Genomic DNA, 24,767 nt, shown 5'->3' with positions numbered 1-24,767 from the left:
GGTCTTAGCCCCCACCTCTCAGTGTCAGGAGTGTCAATCACACTGTAAGAAGATCATGTTGAATGGGAGATAAAAAGTAAGATAGCCATCATTTTTTTTATTGAAGTATAGTTGATTTACAATGTTGTGTTAGTTTCAGGTGTACAACAAAGTGATTCAGTTATACATACATATATATATATTCTTTTTCAGATTCTTTTCCCTATAGATTATTACAAAACATTGAGTATAGTTCCCTGTGTTATACAGTAGGTCCTTGTTGTTTATGTATTTTATATATAGTAGTGTGTATAAATTAATCCCAAATTCCTAATTTATCTCTCCCCCCTTTCCTCTTTGGTAACCATAAGTTTGTTTTCTATGTCTGTGGGTCTATTTCTGTTTGTATATAAGTTCATTTGTATCTTTTTTTTTAATGTAGACCATTCTTTTTTTTTTTTAATAAATTTTATTTATTTATTTGTTTGTTTATTTATTTTGGCTGTGTTGGGTCTCTGTTGCTGCGCACGGGCTTTCTCTAGTTGTGGCGAGTGGGGTACTCTTGGTTGTGGTTCTCGGGCTTCTCGTTGCGGTGGCCTCTCTTGTTGTGGAGCACGGGCTCTAGGCGCACAGGCTCAGTAGTTGTGGCGCACGGGCTTAGCTGCTCTGTGGCATGTGGATTCTTCCCAGACCAGGGATCAAACCTGCGTCCCCTGCAATGGCAGGCAGATTCTTAACGACTGCACCACCAGGGAAGTCCTGGAAGATACTCTTCTTAACTCCAATTTACAGGAGAGGAAGTTAAAGCTCAGCAAGGTCAAAATTTTGCCCAAGGTCATGCCTAATAAGTAACAGAAGTGGGATTTGAATTCAGGTCTCAGTGACTCCAAAGCCACCACCGTTACATTTACTGCTTGCCAAATTAGGACAAGGATGCCAACGGCTGGTTTCATTTCTTGAGACACTTACTTGACTAGATCCTCCCGGGATGCTATTGAATCGTGGTGCCCTGGTGAGTCATGGTTTGCTCTGGTGGCGTTCCAGGCAGGGTCCCCCACACAAAGAAAGGCCCCGAGGTGAGAAGCGGGGTGTAAGTAATTCATTGTGGCGGGGGACACAGGACGTGATGTGGGCGATAGGACAAGAAAGGTTGGTTGGGGTCCAATTAGGGAGAGACCTTGAATCCAGGCAAGGGAATTTAGACTTTCCTGGGGCAATGAGGAGATACCAAAGGATCTGAGCAAGTCAGAAAAATTAATCAGGAGCAAAGTGGAAGATGGAGGAGGCAGGATCCGGTGTAGGCGATGATGTAGGGACGGAGTCCGTGCAGCCAAGTGATGGGGCGAGCATGTGGGTGGGGCCTGGGAGAACAGAGGGGCCGTAGTGTGGGAAAGGAAGCACCACGAAAGGCTCCAAGGATCTGAGCCCAGGTGATATGGGCAGGTGCAGGTGGGGCAGCTATTAGCAGAACTATGAAAGCAAGAAGGGAGGCTTGGCATGGCAAGGAGGTAAGAAATACCCAGCATTTCCTGTGGCAAGTTGGGTGTTGGGTATTGGAGCTCAGGGAGGAGCCAGGGCAGATGTGAGAGCCTTTGCAGAGAGATTGTGGCCAAAACCATCAGGTTAGGCAAAGCCTTCAAGGGGGAATGTGACCAAGAAGAGATTCAAGCCCAGGGCTTTGGAAAACGAGAGTGTAGGCCGGTGGTCCTCGAACTTCGGCGTGCAGCAGAATCCTCGGGAAGGTGAGTCAAGGACTCAGAGACCCAGGCACGCTGAAGCAGGGCCTTTCCGTGCCCTAGGGGACGAGGGAAGGGTGGGAGCAAATTTCTGGGCTTACCGTGTTCCCAAGGGATTCTGAGACCCACCAAAGTGTAAGAACCACTGGCTTCAGCCCAGCGGTACTTCTCAGCCTTGGCTCGTGTTGGAACACCCTGAGCGGCTCTAGAAATACTGATGTCTGGACCCCAGCCATCCCAAAAGGTTCTTACCTCTGAGAACATTAAAGGGGGTTCTAAGGGGCAGTCAGGTTGGGGACTCCTGGCTGAAGGAGAGGAAGAAGAGCAGTGGTCTTGGAGGGGTTAAGAAATAAATCAAAGCAGCAGGAGACCCATATGGCTTAGCACGCGGCCCCCTTGATCCAGGAGGAAACAGGTGGGCAGCGGGGACTCACAGCCAGTTTTCGGTGGTCTGAACCTTACCGCACGTGGGGATTCCGATGGGCAGCCCACACCCCGTGCCAGGGACATCAGAAGGTTGGGGATGAAACCCCAGCATTAGGTGCTTTTAACTCTTGACATGTTACTCAGTGACACACAGCCAAGTTGGAGGGCAAACGGTACTTCTCACACTTGGATGTGGACGCAGTTGACTGGAAGTCTTGTTAAAAGGCAGGTTCTGATTCAGCAGGTCTGGGGGGTGGGGCGGGCCGGAGGCTCTCCCTTTGTAGCACACGCCCAGGTGGTGCCCATGTCGCTGGCCCACAGACCACCCTTTGGGTAGCAAGGATGTGCATTCATTTTAAAGAGTCGTGGTCATCAGCACAAACACCCCTGCCCACACTCCACCCATCTCCAAGCCTCTGCTCTTAGAGCCCATCCTGATCCCAGCTGGCAGGTGGGTAACCAGAACTTTCCCACCTGCATCTCCGCTGCTCCCCTCCAGGCTGACGGAACGTCGGAGCTGGACCAGCGGTCCCCTCTCTACCTGCCAAGGGGGTGGGCATTCTTTCAAAGGGGCAACGTGGTGTTTGTGTGCGACATCCATACAGCCTCGCACACTTCACCCAAGGGCACGGGAAACTGGTCCCCAGATGTGCCCTTCACCCCACACCTAAGCCCCTGCCGCACTGCAGGGCAGGGAAGGAGGTGCAGCTCTGCCTGTCTCCAGACTCTGAGGTCCGAGTTCAAATCCTGCCTCCGCCCTGTTCCAGCCACGTGCCTTTGGACAAGTCAACGAGCCTGTTTCAGAAATTTCTCCGTTGTAAACTGTTTGAAATAATGACCCGTGTCTCATGGTTGCTGGATGAATCCATTGCTTCATGGACATATGGATATAAATGGATACAAACCCCAGAAGTACAAAGCAGAGCATGTCGTAGTGACGGATGGGGCGATGGGGCCACGTGAGGTAGCCCGAGCGTGGCGGCCGGGCCCCACGATCATCCTGTCCGCCCCACAACTCCCTTCCGCTGCCGCCACTCTCAGCCCGGGAGCCGGGCAGCCTTGGCTGCCGACCTCCGGCCCCTGACCCCTCCATGTGCCCTTCCCTCCCGCAGACATGGGGAGCTTTGAGGAGAGCGAGAAGCACCAGAGCGTCGCCCACGGAGAAGCGGCCGTCATCCGCGCCCCACGCATCGCCAGCTTCCCACGGCCGCAGGTGACCTGGTTCCGGGACGGCCGCAAGATCCCACCCAGCAGCCGCATGTGAGCATACTGCCCTTGGTGGGGGGTGGGGGGCCGGCCCCGGGAGAGGAAACGTGGGGCCACGTAGGGCCGCCAGGTGCTGAGGACGGAGGGCCCTCCTGCTCTGGGAGGGAGCCAGATGGGGTCGTCCCCGATGAGGGAAGTCTGGTTTCCAGGGGCCTTTCTGGGAAAGTGCGGGCGGAGTCTTGGAACCATGACAGTTCCGTGGCCTCCCCGGGGAATCCCAGGCGTTGGCTCCACTCTTGGCTGGAGAATAATTCTGCCTCTAAGAGCACTTAAAAAACCCGAACTGGCACAGACAGAGGCTCGGTCACCGTGGTTCCAGGCCCAGGGTTCAGGGCACATGGGAGGGCGCTGGCACCTCCCCGGCAGGGTGTCTCCGCGGTGCCTGTGTGGCTGGCTGTCCACTGGTGTGCACGGCTGTGTGTGTTTTGGCTCCAGGGAGGAGGTGAGGCCAGGAGAGGCGGGAAGAGGAACACACGGTCCTTTCAGCGCTCACAAGGGCCCCTCTGTGCAGCCCGGAAGGGGGTTGTGGCAGCCTGGCTTGTGGGCAGAGTGACAGAAGCAACGCCTCCACAGAGGGCGAGGGGCAAAGCAGGGGACGCAGCGGCCCTCCTGAGTCCCCTGGGAGAGCCAGCCCAGGCTGTCCTCTTTAAGACCCGCACTCTCCCCTACACTCTGCTCCCAGAAGAGAAGAAAGACCACCCTGGTCCTAGTCCGCTTGGGCCGCAGGTCCATTGTGGGTGGAGCCCATTCTGGTCTCTGTAGGAAGCAGAAGCCAAGACGGACAGTTCTTTCCTCTGGGGAACATGAGGTCCAGTGAGAGAAGCGTGATCTTAATAACGTGATGATATCCTGGCAACAACAGTGGCTGTCGTTTATGGAGTGCCTGCTGTGTTCTCAGGCCTGGGCTAAGCACACCCCCCATCACCATCTCCTCCGGGACGGACACACACCTCCCAGGGAGAGATGCTCTGTCTCGTTCCCTTTTCCATCCCCAGGTCCACCTCAAGAAATATTTGTTGAATGAATGACCCTCACAACAACCTTACGAGGTGGCTGATTTTACCCCCATTTTACAGATGGTAAAGTGAAGGCCCCCAGAGTTGAACTGCTTTGCCAAATCTCACGCAGCTGGTGCCAGGCTTGCCAACTCCAGAGTCAGGTCCTTAATTCTGCCTTATGTGGAAATTATATGAGAACAGGTACAAAGACATGGGAGCTAAAAAGGATAAAGTGATCGTACTTTTGGAGAATTGGTCCTGCTGATTCTCAACGTGGCTACCCTCTGAGATGATTTGGGACCATTTAAAATATATTGATTTTCGGATTCTACCCCTCACACATTCTTATTTCATTGAAACGGGGTGTACCGAGGCCTTGAGATTTTTAAAAGCTTCCCCGTGATTCCAGCATGCAGCCGCAATTGAGAGCCACTGTCCTAGAATGTATGTTACCTACAGACACAATAGCGCTACGTAACAAGTGGTCCCAGTGGCCTGACGCAATAAGCACGTATTTGTCATGTGAACCGGCAGATTGGTGAGCTAGGCCTGGCTCTCTCACTTGGCTGGGACTGGCTGACTAGAAGGCCTCGGTGACTCCATTCTGCCCCACGTGTCCCAGCCGCTAGCCAGCGGGCCCTAGCATCTCCTCCTGGCAGTCGCAGACGAAGCAAAACACAAGCTTCTGCCAACATCCCATTGGTCAAAGCAAGTCACGTGGTAGAACTCAGATCAGGAAGCCAGGAAATTAATTCTGCTCTTGAGTGAGAGGACCACAGAGTCACCTGGCGAAGGTGCTGCTACAGAGCAGGTGATGATTGGGTATACGCACACGCACGCCTTCCTGGTCACGCCTGCCCCCTCCCCACCTCCTCCAGTCCTCCTACCGAACGCACGAGAGAACACTGTGGGGATTTCATCTCAGCAATTACAGCAGATTAATATTCATAACCCAGAGGAAAGGTCCCTGGAAGCAAATTCTCTGGTGTGTGTTTGCTGGAGATACGCATCTGATGAGCGCTGGCAGTCAGTGGGGTGTACAGGGTGCTGAAAGCACGTGCTATCTACAGAGGACCACTCTCCCTCCCAGGGCACAAGTGGAGATGAGTAACCCCTGGTCCGTTCCTTGATACTCATTGTTGAAAAGGAGACAAGATTCCCATCAAAGACACATGCTGGGGGCTTTGGGCAGCTTCTAGCGTGATTTATTTTATTCTTAATTAAATGATCAGTTGGGCTCCCGTGGAGCTGAGAAAAAAGGGCATGCTTCATAGGAGTGGGAGATGGAAGGTGGGAGGGAGCTGGGCCCATCAAAGCAGCGGGAAAGACCTAGGAAATTGAAACCAGAGGAGTGCGGCTGAAAAATATCACCCAGCCCCTGCCTGAGAGTGGAGCCCTGATGTCCACGCCCTGCAGGAATTCCAGCAGCTTCCTTCAGTGTGGGTGCCTCTGGGGGCAGCAGGCCGGAAGCCCTCCTGACAGCCACAAATAGCTTTGTGCACTTTGGAGGTGAGGGGCAGGGTCGTTCTAGAACCATCTATCAAGGGGAAGGTCATCCTGCAGAAGGCGGCTAGCCCAGGGACCTTCCTTAGCCTCCTGCTGAGGACAGAGGGACAGCAGGTCAAAAGGCCACTGGCCCTTCCCCGGCTCTCTGCCTCCTGTTCACTGCGCACTGGGAACTCGAACCCAGGCCCCGGGGTCCCGGACACAGTGCTTTCCTCTAGTTCCAGTCAAGGCCATGCTAGCTGCATCACAGACAGACCCCCAAATCCCAGGGACTTAGCACCAGAGAAGTTTATTTCTTGCCAACTGAAAGTCCCACCGAGGGCAAGGGATGGGAGGGGCGCCCTCCTCCACAGCCAAGCTGGTGGGAGCTCCACCCTCATCCACACTGGGCTCCCAGTGGCCCCGCTGGTCCAAGCCCAGAAGCGGCGCACATCCTCCGTATCCCACTAGCTCAGCCAACTGCCCACCTGGGTGCAAGGGGGGCTGGGAAGGGTGACCCCTGGCTTCCCAAGATCTTCAGTTCTCTGCAGGAGGGGAGCCAGAAACAGAGGCAGATGGTGACCATCTCTGCCACCTGGGTGTGCCGTCCCCCCCGACCCAGGACAGGGTACCAACCACCGCACAATCCACACGTTCCATTTTGAACCCAGTAAATCGTTGTGCGGGCTGCCTGATGCGTGGGGGACACTTAACAGCATCCCTGACCGCTGCCCACTGGTTCCTAGTACAGCCCCACAGCTGGGATAACCAACATTTGTCCAGGCATTGCCAAATGTCCCCTGGAAGGTGAAGCCACCCCTGACTGAGAACCACTGACCTAGAAGGATCCATCATAATATAGACAAAATATAGGCAAAGGAGAGAAAGGGGGTGGGGAGAGTCTGTGTGGTCAAGGAGAGAAGGAATTGGAGGTGGGGGCCCTTCTCTGGAGGCCAAAAGAGGGGTTCAGGACAGGCGGGTGTACTGGGGAGGGGGACCAGGCCATGCCCAGGGTGCCCACCTGCCAAAGATTTCATCTAGCTGGCTTCTACATCACCAGGGCAGCGGCTGGGGAAGCTGGAACCCAGGGGGTCCACGTGCACTGCTGCCTGTCATGAGCCCTGACCTTGGACTGTGTGCCCGGAGCGGGCTGAGTGAGAGGGAGGGGACAGCCTCAGGCCACCTGGGGACAAACAGAAGCAGCCACAGGAGTCAGAATCAGCCTCAACCTCAGGGCTGGAAGGGGTCTTCACCCGCATCTGCCTCCACCCCTTACACAGATAAGGAGACTGAGGCCCAGCAAGAAGGAGGCTGTGAGCTCCTTAGAGGCAGGGGCCAGAACTCCACCCCGGAGCTGCCCCCCTGCCCTGGCCACAGCCCAGCCTCCCTTTGCCCAGCCCTCACCCACCCCCACAAGCTCCACTGAAGGACCAGGGCCCCTGCAGGAGAGTCCCACGTGAGGAGGTGGTCACCATCCCTGTCCCATTGTGTCGATTTTAAAATATTTTAGCTGGCTCTGTCCTCACTCCCATCACCTCATTAGCTGGAGGTTAAAAGAGCTCTCCGGGGGAAAAACAAAAACAAAAAAAAAAACATCATTAGGGTTCCCGGGAATTGGGGCAGGAGGGCTTTGTCTTCCTGCTTCCCGGAGCTCGGCAGGCAGCGTGAGACTCAGCACGCGAACCCCCAAAACCAGGAGAAGGAGGGACCTCAGCACAGCCAGGCTGGAGAGGCATTCGTGGGGATGTTTATTTGAGAGCCCATTTAAAACTCTGTTGCATTCACCTAATGGGAAAATTTGAAAAGAATTCAACTGGATTTGTCCTTGTTAAACGAACCTTAAGGATGTTTAACAGCTGTCTCAGGCACATCACGTTAAAATCCAGAGAGAGACTTGACAAACTAATGGTTTTGTTTGTCATCAGGAGGATGGGTGAGAGGAGGTGCCTGGCAGAGCCAGGGTGGGCAGTGCTTCTGCACCCACGTCCAATGGGGTCCCCAAATTCCTGCCTGCAAAAGCCCTGCACCTAGCCCGCGGACATGGGAGCTGAGGGGCTGCAGGATGGGATCCCAGCAGTGGAAACCAGGTTGGGAGCAAACAGCCCATGTCTACACCCCACTACCCGGCCCGTCTCCTTTTTCCCTCTCAACCAGCCCTGATGGCCCCTCTTTTATTGACCAGATTTGGGGAGAAGGAAACGGATACCCTAAGAGGGGGATGGGGGGAGATGTGAACCCCAGAAGGCTGTGTTACAGGCAGGCTGTAGCCTTTGAATCAACCTAAACAGATTCAGGATTAGGTTAAGGCAGTGATTCTGGAATGATCATGTTCATTTCTAAATTCATTCTCGTCTCTCATCATTCATTCATTCATTCACTGATTCTGGTGAATGAATTTCTTTAGTTCTAGACACTCCTGGTGCAGAGGTAACCCCACACAGCCATCCGTGCTGTGACACAGGAAAGGGTAGAATTCCAGGGGAGCTCTGGCCCCTAACCAGGCCTGGGGGCGGGGAGTGGCAGAGAAGTGTCACCTGGACAGTCTCAGACCCCTGGGCATGTTCTGTATTGGGGTCTGATCCCCAGCGCTGGTGGAGTATTGGGATTCTCTGCAAACTAAACATGGCTGCAGTTCAGGCAGTAAGTGGTCCCAGGGGGTGGGCTGGAGGAGGGGGTCTTGGGGTGCCTGGCTTCGTGTCCCCAGATGCTCAGGCTCAACAGGCCCACCGGAGGCGTCCTTTTCCTCTTCCCAGAGCCATCACCCTGGAGAACACCCTTGTCATCCTGTCAACAGTGGCCCCCGACGCAGGCCGCTACTACGCGCAAGCTGTTAATGACAAGAATGGGGATAACAAGACCAGCCAGCCCATCACTCTCGCCGTGGAGAGTAAGTAAGCCACAGGGCCTGGGACCGATGGCGGAGCACGTTGTTAAATCTTGGGAATGGGGCTCCGGGGGGTCATTGGGAAGACGGAATGGTGGTGGAGGGGGGAGGCTGGGAAAGGGCAGGGGAGGCGCCATCCCAAGGAGGAGGAGGCCCAGCTGGGGGTGGGAGTGGGAGGTGGAGGCTGGAAGGGAGCTGAATTCTGGACCCCACGCCCATGACGAGTCTGAGATCCTATCAGGAGGGGGGGACACTTAGCCTGGCTGTTAGCTGGGCCCCTGGGGGCCCAGGGAGGGCGTGGAATATAGGAGAAAGTGTGTGCACTAGAGGATTCCCACCACCCCTGGGGCTCAGGTGCTGGTGGGCTGAGCCCGCCAGGAGATGGGAAGCTCATTTTTAAAGAAATACACTGACTGCCTCTACTCAGCTGGCATGTCAAAAGCGCCACTTTTACTCGGAGCCAAGCCATCCTCACCGATGGGAACACATGCTCTCTGCCCAGGCTCCTGCCTAAAAGTGCCCCTGTGTCCATCCCCAGAGACCACCCCGCACCCTGGAAGAGAGAGGCAAGGCTCTCCCCAGTGGCAGAGCACAGAGGAGAGCAAATGGAAAGGGTGACTCCTTGGGTGTCTTTGGCTAGGAAGTATTTGTCCAGCCAAGGCTGAAGGCAGGTTTCCGACCGGTGATGGAGATGCTGGGGGTGTCCCCCCCGGCCTGGTTCTCCCCGGCCCGCTCCCTCCATGCTCCATCCCTGGGATGGAGAGGTGGGTGGGGGGGTCACAGAGTACGAGGGACAAGGCCAGAGCTTCCAGAGCTTCCCGCAGTGGCAAGCAGCCACACAGGCTGGGGGAACCAGATGCTCACGTCCTTCCACATCTGTACAACTGCTGCTCCAAAAGCCAGCCTCATTTGTCATCCACGGTCCTGCTGGGACGCACCCGCCAGCTCGGAACCTTCCCGTGTCCTTCCTCTGATCCCAGCCTCTGTCTTCAAGGGCCCAGAAAGCCCAGAACATTTCCCAATCCCGACCTGCCCACTCCTGGGCCTTCTGAGCACCAGCAGAGCCCCTTCCCACGCGTGCAGTGACCTCCTTCCCCCAGACCGCATTCCTGCCTGCCTAGAAAGAAACCTGGGTGCAGGGAGCAGAGTTCCAGTCTGGATACTGACGTATCAGGGTCACGGGTGTAACCTCTGACATTGACCTGGGCCAGGGTCTCAGTCTCGTCCCGGCACCCTGGGGCCTAGCCCATGACCCGGGGCTGCTGTTTCTATAGGAAAAGGAAGGTAGCCATCAGAGGGATGTTTGTCCCCACGTATTTTCCAGCGCTTAGAATACCTAGAGTCTCATGGAATTGAATCATTTGGTGGGAGGGGTGCTTACGGTCCGAGTCAAGGCCAGGCATCTTCCTGGGTGACTCAGCTGACCCTGAGACCGAGGTTGGAGGCTCCCTCCCGCTCTGTGCTCCTCCCCCCAGCACCCTGCTCTTGGCGGGAATTGCACCAGCTGTTCTCCTGGCCAACTGGGCGGGCTCTTCACTCTCTGCTGCCTCCCCCAGCCCTCCGGCTGGCCCTGGCCCAAGAGAGGCAGGCAGGGTCCCTTGGGACCCCCATGTGTGCCCAAGCCTCCCCCGCCCCACCCCCGTTGTCTGTTTCTCCCCCACCCCGTCGCCCTTCGCCTCCTGCTCTCACGGTGATTGGTACTGGATTGAGAGCGAAGTCAGCTGATTAGCAGCTAATTTCTCCTCCCACGAGTGACTGCACTTCAAATCCCGGTGCCTGTCACTGACACAAATCCCCCAGCTGCCTGCCTGCCTGCCTGCCTGCCGGCCAGTTTCCTAGGAGCAATTGCCACTTCGCCCACCACCGGCTGCATCTCCCCTCATCTGTCTCGCCCCAGCCTCACCTCTCCCTCTGCTCTCCCCCCTCCCCCCTTCCTCCCTCCTCTGCTCAGGGCAGCTCAGCCTCTTAGCAGCCCTCAGGGGACATCCATGCTCTTCAGAAATGGAGAAGGAGAGAGCAAAGACCAGTGACCTCCCCACCCCGAGTTGCCCTCTGCCCAGGTGCCACCCAGGTGACCTCACACGGACTGTCACAGCTCTTGAAAAGTTCATACCTGGCTGGTGGTCCCCCTGGGTGGCAATCAGAGCTGCACTGTCCAATAGAATTATAATATGAGCCACATATGTAATTTAAAACTTGGCCACTGGCCTCACTTTTTCAGAAGGAAAAAGAAACAGGTGAAATTAATCTTATTATATTTTATTTACCCGACATATCCAAAATATTAGCTGTTGAACATACAATCAATAGAGAAAATATTAATGAGATACTTTACACTGGGTTTCTTTTTCCTACTAAGTCTTCCAAATCCGTGTGTATTTTGCACTTAAAGCACATCTCAATTTGGATGCTGGATTTTCATCTGAAATACGTGATCTGTATTTAGATTTCATAAAATTTACAGCTGGAAAGGTGGGATCATATGCCCAAGTTTTTCCACACATACTTCAAAGTGTTCTAACAACTGATTTGGGGATCCGCTTTTAATTAAATGTAAATTAGGTAAAATTAAATCCCATTGCATCAAAGGGGCACCAGTCACGTTTCAAGAGCTCGTAGCCACCTGTGGTTCTCGCCCCACCCCGGCCCATGTCGGACAGGGTAGGTCTGCCCTGGGCCCGCGAGTGCTTGGAAGCCTGCGCGCAGAGGGGAGCAGCTCGCCTCCCTGCTCCCCACCCACTGGACCCGCGGCCCAGTCACGTGGTCCCCGAGCCACAGCTTCCTCGCCCGTGGCAAAGCGTAGTTGGGAGGATCCGATGAGACGACTCGGGGAGAATGGATCACAGTGGATGTCCCCCGTCGCGCCTGTTATCAAAATCGTCCCGGGGCACCGAGACCCAACTTTGCCCCCACGTGGGGATCCCCTAAGCTTCCTCGTGCCCCAGGGCCCCGTCCACATCACGAGCTCATGTGGAAGAGGCCCGTCCTTGCTCTGGTTTGCATGTGGTTTTCTTGCTTGATCTTTAGGGCCCCATTCACCCCGCTGTCCAGAGCAGTGCCTGAGCATGGCCAGGCTGTCCCCCTCCCCCTGGCTGGCCCTCCAGAGACCCTGAGTCAGTACAGGCCTCCCTGCGGAGAGCGCCTGATGGAAAGGTGCGTCCTGCCGAGGGTGGGTCCACCCGAGCGGTCCCCCTCTGCCTCCACATCACACCAACAGCCCCCCTTTCCGTCGCCCCACGTGCTGGGCACCGTCCGGCACTCTGCTGCTGCATCGTTACAGCAACCCCTGGAGGCAGTCTGTTATTCCCCTCCACGAGTTACAGATGAGAAAGCGGGGGAAACAGGCCTAAGAGGTGAAGCAGTTTACTTCCCGGCGACATTCGCTAATGATGCACAAACCCCAGAATGGAACCATGTTTCCCTGGCTGCCAAACTCACCTCATTAACCGCTCCCCAGACGTCCCAGAGGGAGACAGATCTCCCTTTTGGCCACTGCCGCCCCCTGAGAGGCACCTGCTGTCTGCTTTCTCGAGACTCTCCAGAAGTTACCCCGCCCCAGTCTTTACCTCCCAGTCATGGCTGCCACCGGCTCCCCTGCTCTCTCCAGCCCCTGCCACTGGTTGCAAACCCACTTCCTCCACCCTGATTCTCCTTGACCGCTCAGGACGTTCAGCTCCACCGACCCCCCTCCCTGGCACCCCGTAACCTGAGCTTCCTCAACCCTGCGTGTCTCCCCCAGTTCTCCCGTCTCCTGCTTCCTTCTCCCCTGACGTGAACAAGCCGATGCCTGGTTCTCTGCCCTTTGTCCCTCCCACTCCCCCACCCCTGGTCCCCAGGGTCCCCCTTGCCCCACCCTCCTGTTCTCTCCGGGCGTGTTACCCCCCCGGGGCTCCTGCCTCGTGTTGCTGAATGTCCCCCCTTGAGCACCTTCATTCCGACATCCCACCGCCATCTCCAACCCAGGGTGACAAAATCCCAACCCATCTCCCTTCTTTGAAAACCTGTTCCTCTTGGGCTTAACTCTTCTCTGTAAAGGGGGCCCCGTGTCCAGGCATCTTGTCCTCTTGTCTGTCGACCCCTCCGTGTAATGTGCCCACCTAGGGCCGACTTCCAGCCCATAGCCCAGCTTGTAAATTCTCAGTAATCTGGCCCTGACCCAACTTCTCCCAGTCAGATCTACTCCCCCTAGCAGGGATGGAAAATGGGATTCACCTCATCAGCCAGCTCTGATCCATTGTTGGTGCTATGTTAAGAAGGGTTCTGAGGACACATCTGGGCTCAGCCAGGAAAAGCACTGACCAATCAGGAGAGTGGGCTGGGGACGGGACAGCATGTGGGCCAGGATCCATCACGTCTGCTCTGGGGCTCTCCCCCCTCATCCATCCCAGCGCTCTGAGGCCACCCCGGCATCGCGCCCACATTTACCTCCGGCTCCCCCCATTCACCTCACCTTCACTCACACAGCGCTCCTGTTCTGGAATGTTCTTCTTCCTTCTGGCTTCTCTGAGTTCCACTCAAGTTCCCCCATCTCCTGTGAGTCCCCAGGGAGCACTTGAGGCTTTGCCTGATCTCCTGTAGCCCTTAACACGTGTGTCCTCCTTCCCTCGGTCAAGAGGCCCCTGAGAGTCCGTGACTTCACCTCCTGGTAGCCTCTGGCTCCATCACTTGGTCCAGGCTGGGTTGGGGGTGGAGGGAAGAAGCAAGGAAACATCCCCCAACCCAAGCACAGGCAGACAAATCCCCAGAGGAGGGACTGTCATCTATTGAGCACCTACTATGTGCCAGGGACTCTGCACTTACCCCAGAGCAGCTTAGCCATGCCCCCCCAGGACCCTCCTTCCAACACCCGTCATGTGCATCTTTAATCTCTTAGACGTCCAAGCGCGGATCTGACTTCTTCCCAGACTGCACACCATGAGGACAGACCCCCGTACCCATCTCACTCGGCGGGGAATCCCTGGTGCCTGGTACACAGTCTGGCACACACAGAGCCCTTACCCAGAAAAGATTTGTTGAGTCGGGAGCTGATCCCACACAGCCCTGAGAGGCGGTGATTTCTACCCCCTTTCTGCAGCTGAGAAAAACTGAGACTCGGGGGATGAGGTGACCAGCCGGAGTCATGCCCAGGATGTCTGGGGCAGAGCAAGATTTTGAGCCAGGTCTTCCTGACCGCCAGGCCCTCCTTCACTGCATCCGGGGTCCCTTCCCTCGTACCCGGCAAGCAGCCACCTGGACCTGGGCAGGACGGGGTCCCTGGGTGGGTGTCAGTCTCCCCTTTAACCTCCTAAAGCCGACAAGGCAGCCCTGAGGTCGGGGGGCCAGCCCTCATATTTTTAAACTCCGAGGGCTCTGTTTACCCATTGACGCCGTGGGGCTCTAACTGTCTGTCTTCTCCTCGTGCGCCAGTAACCTGGGCCTCCGTACCTGCGCACCCCGGCATGTAGTAAACCATGTGGAGCACACTTTTATGGATTCAGCTATATCAGCAGCTTTCAGTCCAATCGCTCTTTATGGCGCCTACATGAGGCTTTTATATTGTTGCAATTATTTTGGTTTATATGCTTCCTTTCTTCCCCCCTTCATTTTAGTTTATTTTTTACATTTTATTCCCATTCTACCTGGGCCTTTCCCAGCAAGGCCTGGAGGCCCAGCAGGAAAACCCTTCCCGGGGCTGACTGGAGTGGACTGACTTCCCCATAAAGCATGTCCTATTGCTGTTACCTGGGGGCCATGCGTTTCATTATGGCCTGCCACCTCCAGAACCTCCCGGCTAGGGGCCACCTGGATGGATTTGTTGTGAGGGAAAGTCCTTGGTGGCTGTATTTCTGGGAGCCATAGAGCAGGTGTACAGAGAGTATTGGAGTTTCTGCCAGTATTGGGCCTATGCTGACCCACAAAGTTAAGAACCTGGCCACTTCTTAAAGAACTCAAAAAATATAAAAAAGGAAATGCTCCTGCCTCTGTTAGGAGAGTTTGGGGTGTTGTTTTGCTTTAATAAAGCCCAATCATGATAAGTTCTCTTTCATTTTAATCATCGACCCTGGAAGTTATACAACAATAGCTCCAGTCCCATGCGTTCATTCACCTAACAGATGTATTTGAGCACCTACTGTGTGCTGTGTGGCATGGTTCTGGAAGTGGGGGCGAACAGGACTGTCTTGACTCAGGCTGCCGTAACAGAATACCACAGACGGTGGGGCTCAAACACAGACATTTACTTGTCATAGTTCTGGAAGTCAAAGACGAAGGTACCAACATGGTTCGTTTTGGCTGAAGGCTCTCTTCCCTGGCTTGCAGTTGGCTGCCTTCTTACTTTGTCCTCACATGGCAGAGAGAGAGCTCTGGGGCCTCTTCCTTATCTTATCAAGGCACTAACCCTGTTGGATTAGGGCCCCACCATTATGACCTTATTTAACCCAATTACCTCTTAAAGACCCCACCCCAAACACAGGGGAGTTAGGGCTTCAACATATGAATGGGGGTGGGGTGGGGACAATTCAGTCCAAAGCAAAAGCAAATGAGGTTCCTGCCTCACAGAATGTATTAATTTCCTAAGGGCCACAAACTGGGTGACCTATCTCAACAGAAATTTACTCTGGCACAGAAGTCTGAAATCAAGGTGTCGGCTTGCCCACGCTCTCTCTGACAGGTGTAAGGGAGGATCCTTTCCTGCCTCTCCAAGCCTTTGGCAGTTGCGGGCAATCCTTGATGTTCCTTGGCTTATAATTCATTACTGCAATCTCTGCATCTGTCTTCACCTGGCCTTCTCCCTAGTGGGTCTGTGTCTAAATTTCCCTCTTCTTATACGGACACATCATATTGGACTTCGGGCCCACCCTGATGCAGTAAGACTGCATCTTAACTCGATTGCACTTGCAAAGACCCTATTTTCAAATAAGGTGACATTCACAGCTGCCATGGACTTGAATTTGGGGGACAGTATTCAGCCAACTACAGGGAGTTTGCATTCTGGTAGAAGAGGTGGCAAATGAAGCAGTAAGCCAAGAAGATAAATGCAGGTGGAGGGAAGGATTTTGAAGGCAAAAAACCAGGACAGGGGGACGGGGACGAGGGAGTGGCTGCATTACGGGAGGAGTGGGAGAGGCCTTGAGGTCTCCAGTGCACTCTCCCTGGACACTGTGTGGAGACCCATCAGCAGAGGAGGTGGAAGGGACCCCGGGGTCAGTGTCTGGAGGTTCGGCTCTGGGGCTGCTGGGGCGTCTGCCCCATGGCCACCTGCCCCCCTCCATGAGGACAAAGGTCTCCCCTGGCATCCCTCTAATGTGGGGTGGGATTTCCGGCCTCTGTTCCCAGCTGACACCTGTCCTCTCTCCAGATGTAGGGGGCCCCGCAGACCCCATCGCTCCAACCATCATCATTCCTCCCAAGAACACCAGCGTGGTGGCCGGGACCTCGGAGGTGACCATGGAGTGCGTGGCCAATGCCAGGTGGGCAGTGCCCCTCCCCCACTTTAACTCCAGCGAGCGCTCCTGACCTGTGGGCTCAGAGGAGACCAGTCGGAATTCAGACAGGCCCAGAAGTGTCACGTGAGGACCCATGAAAGAAGATGGGGTATTTAGCCTAGAGGAGGGGTGATGGGTGGGCTGTCAGAGAGCCGTCGGTTGCAAGCAGGGCCCACCCGAGAGAAGAGCCCACGCCTCGAGGTGTGGCAGCAGTTACAGGGCAGCAGATCCCAGCCCGGGATATTTGGGGCTGGTGGGGGATCCACTCATACTTCCAACGTTCAGAGCAGCCTGGAGAGGGGTGGCTCACCTCTGCCAGCAGTGCCCTCCTCGCGTGCAGGCATGGGCGAGAGGGAAGCTGTGCTAGGAGACGGGTCACGTGATGGACTTTGCAGGAGGGCAGACCTGGGGTCAGGTGTAAATGCGGCCCCTTCTCAGCCACGTACGACCCTCACTTCTCTCCCTTGGTCGTGTGTGGGCACTGTGCTACGTGCCCTCCCACAAAACCTCCTTTCTTCCAACAGCTACCCACGTAGGTGTCACTACCCTGAAGCCCAGAGAGGGCAAGGAACCTACCCAAGGTCACCCAGCTGACCGATAGCAGAGTTGCAATGCAACAAGCCACCACCCCTCGGGCCCATGCTCACTGCCAGGCTCTGGGCCTCAGTGTCCTCAGCTATAAAATGGGGAATGATGCAGCACCTACCTCGGCAGTGAGGCATGCAGGTAGAGTGCTGGAGCCAGCCCGACCTGACACCTCCTAAGTGCTCCAGAAAGATGATCCGATGTGATGGAGTAGGCAGTTAGACCACTGACCCCAAGGTCACCCCCAGCTGAAGGTTCCCGGACAGCGTGTCTCTGTAGCAGTGCTTCTAAAAGTACGCTTCTCAGGGACTTCCCTGGTGGTCCAGTGGTAAAGAATCTGCCTTCCGGCGCAGGGGACACAGGTTCGATCCCTGGTCGGTGAACTAAGATCCCACATGCCATGGGGCAACTAAGCCTGTGCACCACAACTACTGAGCACGTGCGCCACAACTAGAGAGAGAAAACCCGCATGCCACAACTAGAGAGAAGCCAGTGCACCACAACGAAAGAGCCCGCATGCCGCAACTAAGACCCAACGCAGCCAAAAAAATTTTTTTAATACATAAAAGTACACTTCTCAGAACCCAAGTTTCTCACAAGTAGGGAAAAGGCTGCCAGAATGCAAGAGAACACGTTAAGGGAGCAGAGGAGAGCCTGCGAAACACCATTCAGGCCAGGCTGCCCAAACTCGCTCGACCACGAAACCCCTTTTTCATGGGACCCCTCTGAGCCCCCGGGGAACTAGCACGGACCCCACTTTGGCAGATCCGCCCTTGGGGATCCATCAGGTGCTAAACAGGGGAGCCGGGCAAACCCCAGCTCAGAGGTCCTCGGGGAGCCGGGGTCCGTGATGGAGGAAAGGGGGCCCAGCTCACACCCTCAGCCCTCTCTCAAAGTTGGGGGTGCGTATGTCCACCTGCCTGCCTTTGTTTCCCCATCTCCAAACTTTGGGTGCTTCTCTCCCATCTCAACTTGTCACTTTCCCTCACCTTTCACACTTTCCTATCCACTGACTTCTATGGGATGGGGCACGGCGCACGGAGCAGAGCAAAAGAAAGAGAGATGCGTGCAAAGGACGCTTTTCTGCTCTCGAGAGCCCCCGAGCATGAGTTACCACTGGGACGGGGTCCTGTGTGAATCCATCCACCCTCGCCACAACCCCTAGGTGGACACAGTTGCCCCCATTTCACAGATGAGGAAACTGAGGCCCAGAGCACTGAAGGAACCGCACCAAACAACGGCTTGCGCCTAGAAAGTGTCAGGGGCGTGGGCAAACCCAGACAGCCTGGCCCCGGACCTGCATTCCTTACCATGCCCTGCCCTGTCTCTCGGGCCTCTGAAGTCTCTGTGGCTGATGGCCTGCCTCCCTCGCCCCCCCCCCCACCCCACCCAGGCCCCTGATCAAGCTGCACATCATTTGGAAGAAGGATGGGGTGCTGCTGTCCAGCGGCATCAGCGACTACAACCGCCGGCTCACCATCCCCAACCCCACGGGCAACGACGCCGGTTACTACGAGTGTGAGGCCATCCTTCGCAGCAGCGGTGCCCCCTCTGTTGTCCGTGGCGCCTACCTGTCTGTGCTGGGTGAGACGGGGTGGGGCTGCTGGGGTCCCCCAAGCATGGCTGGGGCCTACTTAAGGGTGACCCGAGCGGTGACCATACCAACAGGAGCACAGCTCTGACACCCTCCCCTGGTCCCCCGCTCCTGCAGAACCGCCTCAGTTTGTCAAGGAGCCAGAGAGACACATCACAGCAGAGATGGAGAAAGTGGTGGACGTCCCCTGTCGGGCCAAAGGTAACACGGTGTTGTGGATGGAGGGGGACAGCAGGGACCCCCGGACCTTCAGCCGCTCCTGTCCCTGACACGGACTTTTCTAAATTCTGCCTCCTTCTCATCACTGAACAGAGAGTCAGTCTGGCTGTAGGTAGACACCCCAGGAAACAAACAGGCCAAATTACCATAATCTCAGGGCTGGAAATCAACCCCGTGTTACCATAACTTGAAGGTTACAAATGAATCCAAATTACCGTAATTTCAGGATAGGTGACAGACCCAAATTGCCCATAATTTGAGAGTTGTAGACAATGCCAAATTATCGTAATGTCAGAACTGCTAGAACTTGAGTGCATCTCTGCCTGGTGTCTGGGCCATTTTGCTTCATCTCCTCCCACCATTTTTACTTAACCCTGCCTTGTCAGAGTTCTTGCAGACTTTCTACTTTTCCCATCCCCACCCCGCCTCCTTCAGGTTCCACTGAGCTAAAAGGCACCCCGAAACCAGGGTGAAATCTGGGATGATGGGATGATAGGGGAGAGTGTGCATGACGGGACAGGGTCTGACACTGAACAGAGAGGAGAATGTAGCCCAGGCAGGAGGGAGGGTCCAGTGGAGGGGGAGGGGGGATACTGATCCCCGTTCTGAGACCACACCAGGGGAAGACAGAGATCCATTCATGTATTGAACAAACGTTTTTGGAGGGCTTATCATGTGCCGATACTGTTCTCAGGGCTGGAGAGACACAGAATGAACCAAACAGCCAAATCCCCGCTCTTACAGAACTTAACGTTCTCATGAGGAAGGCAGACAAACCAATAAGCAAATAAAGATAGCGTGTTTCATTTCATCTGAAATGCCATGGGTTGTAAGATGCCCCATTATTTTATGGGCCTCTAAGAAAGAAAAGGGACTGCCAATTAAATGATGACTTGCTGTCGATTGTAAGACACGTCCTGATTTGAGACGTTACAATGTGAAAGAAGGCACTGCTTGGAGTGGATGAAATATTAGAGGACGTCAGGGTTGAAAAGTGCTGGGAAGGAAAAACAAGCAGGCTGAGGGGGCTCGGAGCCACGGGGTGGTCTTTCGAACGGGGTTTGGGGACCTTTTCTGTAGATGTCACATTTGAGCAGAGACGCAGTGGGAGAGGTGAGAGGGCCAGGGGGTACCTGTGGGAAGAGCATGCCGGGCTGGGGACACAGCTTGGGGAAGGCTGAGGGGTAAGGGGCGCCCCCATTCACCTCCCTGTGCGACCCGGTAGGAGGGGGCTTCCGAAGGAACACTGATCCCATCTGCATGCCCCTTGACACAGGGCTCTCTGGTCACCTGGGTTTGTGAAAGCCCAGTTGGAGGTTCCCAGAGCACACAAAAGACGCTGCTAAACATTGCAGAAAAAATATAGCTTGTCCAGTCCAGCCTTTCCAAGCTAAACTAACCCCAGGATCTTTTAAATTTTCTTGGAACGCCTACTCTATGAGAATTTGAGAATTGTCCCTCTGAGAACATCTTTCCCCGCTCCCAAGACCAACAGTGGCACCTCTGAGAAGGTTCTAGAAACCAAGACACCCCAGGGACACCCCCCCTCGAGGACTTGCTGCCTCAGCCTCAACCTGAGCATCCCTCAGAGGCGGCTGACGGTGGGCGCTCACCTCCCACAGGTGTGCCGCCACCCTCCATCACCTGGTACAAGGACTCGGCCGTGGTGGAGGTGGGGAGGCTGAGCCGCTTCCGGCAGCGGGGCGACGGGGGCCTGCAGATCAGCGGGCTAGTGCCCGACGACACCGGCATGTTCCAGTGCTTCGCCCGCAACGCGGCCGGCGAGGTGCAGACCTCCACGTACCTGGCCGTCACCAGTGAGTTGGCCTTTCCTGTCCTGCCCGAGTCCCCCCCGCCCAGGACGCAGCTGTCCTCCAAGCCAGGGGCCTCTTGAGAACAGCATGCTGTGCAGTGCGGAGACAGGGTCCCAGAAGGCTGTCCCCCGGGGCCGGGTGGCTCTGGCCGGTGACACCTGCTGCTTCTGCAGCCAGCACCGTTTTTTTCTTTTACAAACCAGAGCCTCGATTTCACATTTGATGAAGGATGAATCCCATTTACCTTGTCATGGAGGGTGTCAGCTGCCCTTGGGGGGGGTCCTCAGTTTCCCCTAAATGGAGACTTGAGAATCAAGGCGGTGGGGGACTAGTGTCACCTGGGCCCTTCCACGGGGCAGGTGGTAAGGGGAGCCCCTCGTGGGCCTTCCGGGCTTCTTCCCGATGCTGGGGCCCTGTCAGGACGCCTGCATCCTTCCCTGCAGAGGGACCCACTCCAGCCAGCGGGAATGGCAGGGCAGAACAAGGACCTGGGGTGTGGCTAAGAGGCCCCACTGTCTCCCTTCGCAGGCATCGCCCCCAACATCACCAGGGGCCCCCTGGACAGCACGGTGATTGACGGCATGTCAGTGGTGCTGGCTTGTGAGACTTCGGGGGCGCCCCGGCCGGCCATCACTTGGCAGAAAGGTAGCTGAGACTGATCTGCTTTGGAGGGTGTGGCCACGTGACAAAGTCTAGGGCAGTCCTCAGGGCTCAGTTCTGGAGCCAGCCAGGTGGGGTTTCCCATGTACAGTTGGGAAGGTTGTGCACTGTACAACCCATGAGGGTTTCTTTCACACCACGGTAGGTACCACGTGCCGCCCTGCTGGGCTCAAGGCTCAGCTCTACCTCTTGTGAGGCCTGTGACCTTGGAGCCTCAAGGTTCCCATCTGTAAAATGGGGACAGTAGGACACATACCTGGGAGTGGCATGAAAACTAGACGAGAGGATGCTCATGAAGCGCCTGCTCTGTGCCTGGGAAGTAGGGAAGCCCAAACAATGATGGCTGATGTAACATCGCGGTGGAGGTTGTTAGTACAGGTAGGAGGCCATCCCCCCTCCTCAGGCAGCTTGCAGGGCTTCAGACACCTGAGCCACCAAAGCCCAGGCTGTCTACCTAGGTCCACCCACCCCGCGTGACTCCTCCACACTCTGCATTGTACACTCACCTTCACAACCCTCCCTGGGGACACACACACACATGTACACACACACAGAGTCACTCACTCACACCCCCCCAAGCCTCTGCTCAGATGAACCTTCTCCACAGGACTCACCCAGGCCCTCCCCCGACCCCTCGCTGCTTTATTTTCCCACCTTCTAATACGCAAGATCATCTGCGCATTGGTTTTGCTTATTGCCTGGCCCCCCACGAGGTCAGGGCTTTCAGTTTTGTCCCCCGCTGTCTCCTCAGGGCCTAGAACAGAGTCTGACACACAGTAGATACTCCATCACTGTTGGTGGGGGGAGTGTGGGCACACTCAGGCCCAGAAATAAACACACCCACCTAACACGCTCACTTGTTCAGTATGCCCGCACGTGTGTGCAGAGGGACCCGCTCACCCCCAGACCTGCCCATGGACAGTGCCCTCTGTACAGACAGGTGGGATTTTCTTTAAAATAGGTACAATCACGAAAACCTGCACTCTCAGACTCACTCACACACGGCATGTCCTCTCCCTCCCTCCCTCTCCCTCTTTCCAGGCCTCCCTAGGTCCCACTGCAGAGGGAGGTCGGTCCTGACCAGGGCTGCCCCCGCCCTATGTGTCCCTCTCCGCCCCCACCCCTTGCTGCTCCCACCCATGACTTTCCTCCGCGCCCCTGCAGGTGACTTTCCAGAAGCATCCTTCCACAGGATGCCTGTCACCACTTTGTCAGAGCTTTCTGTCCCCTCCCCCCCAGCCCAGGTGCCAGCTGCCTCTGAGGGCTGTACCCGACAGCGTCAAGAGACAGTGCTGGCTTCCTCTGGTGAAAGGCAGACAGCATGGTGGGTGGAGAGACATCAGGAGCCCCGGGCTCGGGGCCACCCACTCTGTGACCTTGTGCCCTTGTGTCCGTCACCAAGTCAGAAGCCATTCTGGTCCCCAGCCCCGCTGCCACCACCATCGCCCCACCGGTGGCCCTTCCAGCCTTTCTGAAGCTGGGAGCCTGCCTGAGCCCACCCTGCCCCAGAGGGGCCGGGGACAGGTGGGAGTGCCGTCCAGGCCCGTGGCCATGTCAGTGTGCCGGGGCGGCAGCCTGAACCCGTGCATCCCCCCCGCCCCGTGTCGCCCAGGGGAGCGCATCCTGGCCAGCGGCTCTGTCCAGCTGCCTCGCTTCACGCTCCTGGAGTCCGGCAGCCTGCTCGTCAGCCCCACGCACACCTCCGACGCCGGCACCTACACCTGTTTGGCCACCAACTCTCGGGGGGTCGACGAAGCTTCGGCCGACCTGGTCGTGTGGGGTGAGTGTGCAGGGCGAGCGGGAGCTCTTTCCACGCCTGCGGGTGGGTTTGCACTGAGCGCGCGCGAGCACCTGCAGCTCCACATCCGCATGTCTGTCCAGCCGGCGTGTCTTACGAGAAGGACCTGGATGGATCAGTGCAGAGGACAGGTCACAGGAAGGCCGAGGGCTCGCGGGTGATCCCGTGTGAGCGAGGCTCTGGCCGTGCCTGGCCAAGCTGAGAGAAGAGAGAGCTGATGGGCATAGACTTCAGGGCCGAAATCAGCACACTTTTTCTGTAAAGGGCCAGATAGTAAATATTTCAGGCTTTGTGGGCCAAACAGTCTCTGTCACAGCTCCATGAACTCTTCTGTTTCATCAAGAAAGCAGCTGTAGACAGTGGTGGATCCAGCGGGTGTGACTGAGTGCCAGTACAGGGGAATTTACCCAGCCAGGCCCCCAGCTGGGCTTGACCCCAGGCTGTGGTTTGTGACCCCTGCTCTGGGGCAACTTCCCAAGCCCCTTCCCGCCCTCAGATTGTACCACTTGGGATCTGGTACCACACGTAGGTGTGGGCCGCCCTTCTAGGCTGAGCGCCAGGGGCCTGGTGGGTGATGTGATGCATTAGATCCGGAATCAGACGATCCTATTTTTACCCTGGCTAGACCACTGGTGTGCTGGGAACACAACCCTGATCTTTCTTCATCCCTTGCGTGGGTTTGTGGGAGCAAAATTATAAGAGCCCCCGCTGTGATCATGGCTTCCAAGAATTCACGTACCGTGGAAGCACGTGGTTCTTAACGTTCTGGGACATTCACCACAGCAGACCAGTCCACCAGTAGAATTCAGCCACTCGGGTGCCGTTCACCTGAAGGTCCCCCTCCCCTACACCTGCATCTCACCTGTCTCTCTGGGACCCACCTGTTTCCCTTCCCACCACGCCGTCTCCCTGCTCTCTTTCAGCCCGGACCCGCATCACCAAGCCCCCCCAGGACCAGAGCGTCATCAAGGGAACCCAGGCCTCCATGATGTGCGGAGTGACCCACGACCCCCGGGTGACTGTGAGGTACTCCTTCGGCTGTGGCCCCTTGGAGGCAAAAGGGGAGGGGCAGCTTTAGGGGGTAGCTGGCTGCTGGGCGAGTGTCCACACGGGTAAGTGTGGCCCGTGCAGAGCTAGTGCAGGGCTGGGACATGGAAGACACTAAGTAAATGCCTGGCGGACTGAGCCAGCCTGAGATGAATTGGGCAGTGGTGGGGGAGGGGAAGGGGCTGGGCGGTGAAGAAGTGGAGGAAAGGGAGTGGAGGAGGGCGGAAGGGAGGGGATGAGAAAGAGGCATCTGTCTGGGGAGAGATGGAGGCTGCGGGTTGCTCGGGACCTCCTGCTAGCACCGCCCCCCAGGCCTTAGACCCTCCGCCCACTGCATGGACAGCAGGGGGGTCTGGGTAAACAGGCGTGGGAGCAGTGACAGGGCTGGGAAGGGAAAGGGTCCTGAGGTGACCCTCAAAGGGACACGTGTGAGAGACAGAGGCCCAGCCTGGGGCCACCCCCGCCATCCTCCTTGGGAGCCCAGACCTCGGCAAGCCACTTGGCCTGGAGGGAACCAGGTCCCGCTGTGGAAGGCCCTGGAGAGGCCAGGGAGCACAGAAGCAGCCAAGAAGGGCACGAAAGCTGGGAGCCCTCCCAGGCTGGGCACGAGGACACTTCCTGGGCCAACCCTGGGAAATGTTTCCAGAACTAAAACCGGGACAAAATGGTCCCTTCAGGCTCTCCCTTGAGCTCTGGGATGCTGAGTAAAAACCATCACTGTTTCCTTAGAAGTAAATACTCCCTCCGTGCTGCTTCTCTATTTTATGGGCAACGTCACTGCCGAAGCAACTGGCACGGAGCTGGAAGGGCCGG

The 24,767-nt window shown here is 56.4% G+C and overlaps 1 protein-coding gene across 1 annotated transcript in view; it reads left to right on the top strand.

The window, feature by feature from the left end:
• Positions 1-24,767, top strand: part of SDK2 (sidekick cell adhesion molecule 2) — a 263,285-nt gene that overhangs the window by 164,474 nt on the left and 74,044 nt on the right. Inside the window, exons 4-12 of the mRNA XM_059907902.1 lie at positions 3,254-3,401; positions 8,644-8,777; positions 16,111-16,222; positions 18,216-18,406; positions 18,534-18,617; positions 20,258-20,452; positions 20,978-21,094; positions 22,722-22,889; positions 23,831-23,933. Of these exons, the coding sequence (XP_059763885.1) occupies positions 3,254-3,401; positions 8,644-8,777; positions 16,111-16,222; positions 18,216-18,406; positions 18,534-18,617; positions 20,258-20,452; positions 20,978-21,094; positions 22,722-22,889; positions 23,831-23,933 (1,252 nt within the window). The remainder of the gene's footprint in view (positions 1-3,253; positions 3,402-8,643; positions 8,778-16,110; positions 16,223-18,215; positions 18,407-18,533; positions 18,618-20,257; positions 20,453-20,977; positions 21,095-22,721; positions 22,890-23,830; positions 23,934-24,767) is intronic.

The sequence above is a fragment of the Balaenoptera ricei genome, chromosome 20 (assembly GCF_028023285.1).
Source record: "Balaenoptera ricei isolate mBalRic1 chromosome 20, mBalRic1.hap2, whole genome shotgun sequence".
Taxonomy (NCBI): domain Eukaryota; kingdom Metazoa; phylum Chordata; class Mammalia; order Artiodactyla; family Balaenopteridae; genus Balaenoptera; species Balaenoptera ricei.
The sequence above is the reverse complement of the archived record's forward strand: the minus strand, read 5'-3'. Positions and strand labels throughout refer to the sequence as shown.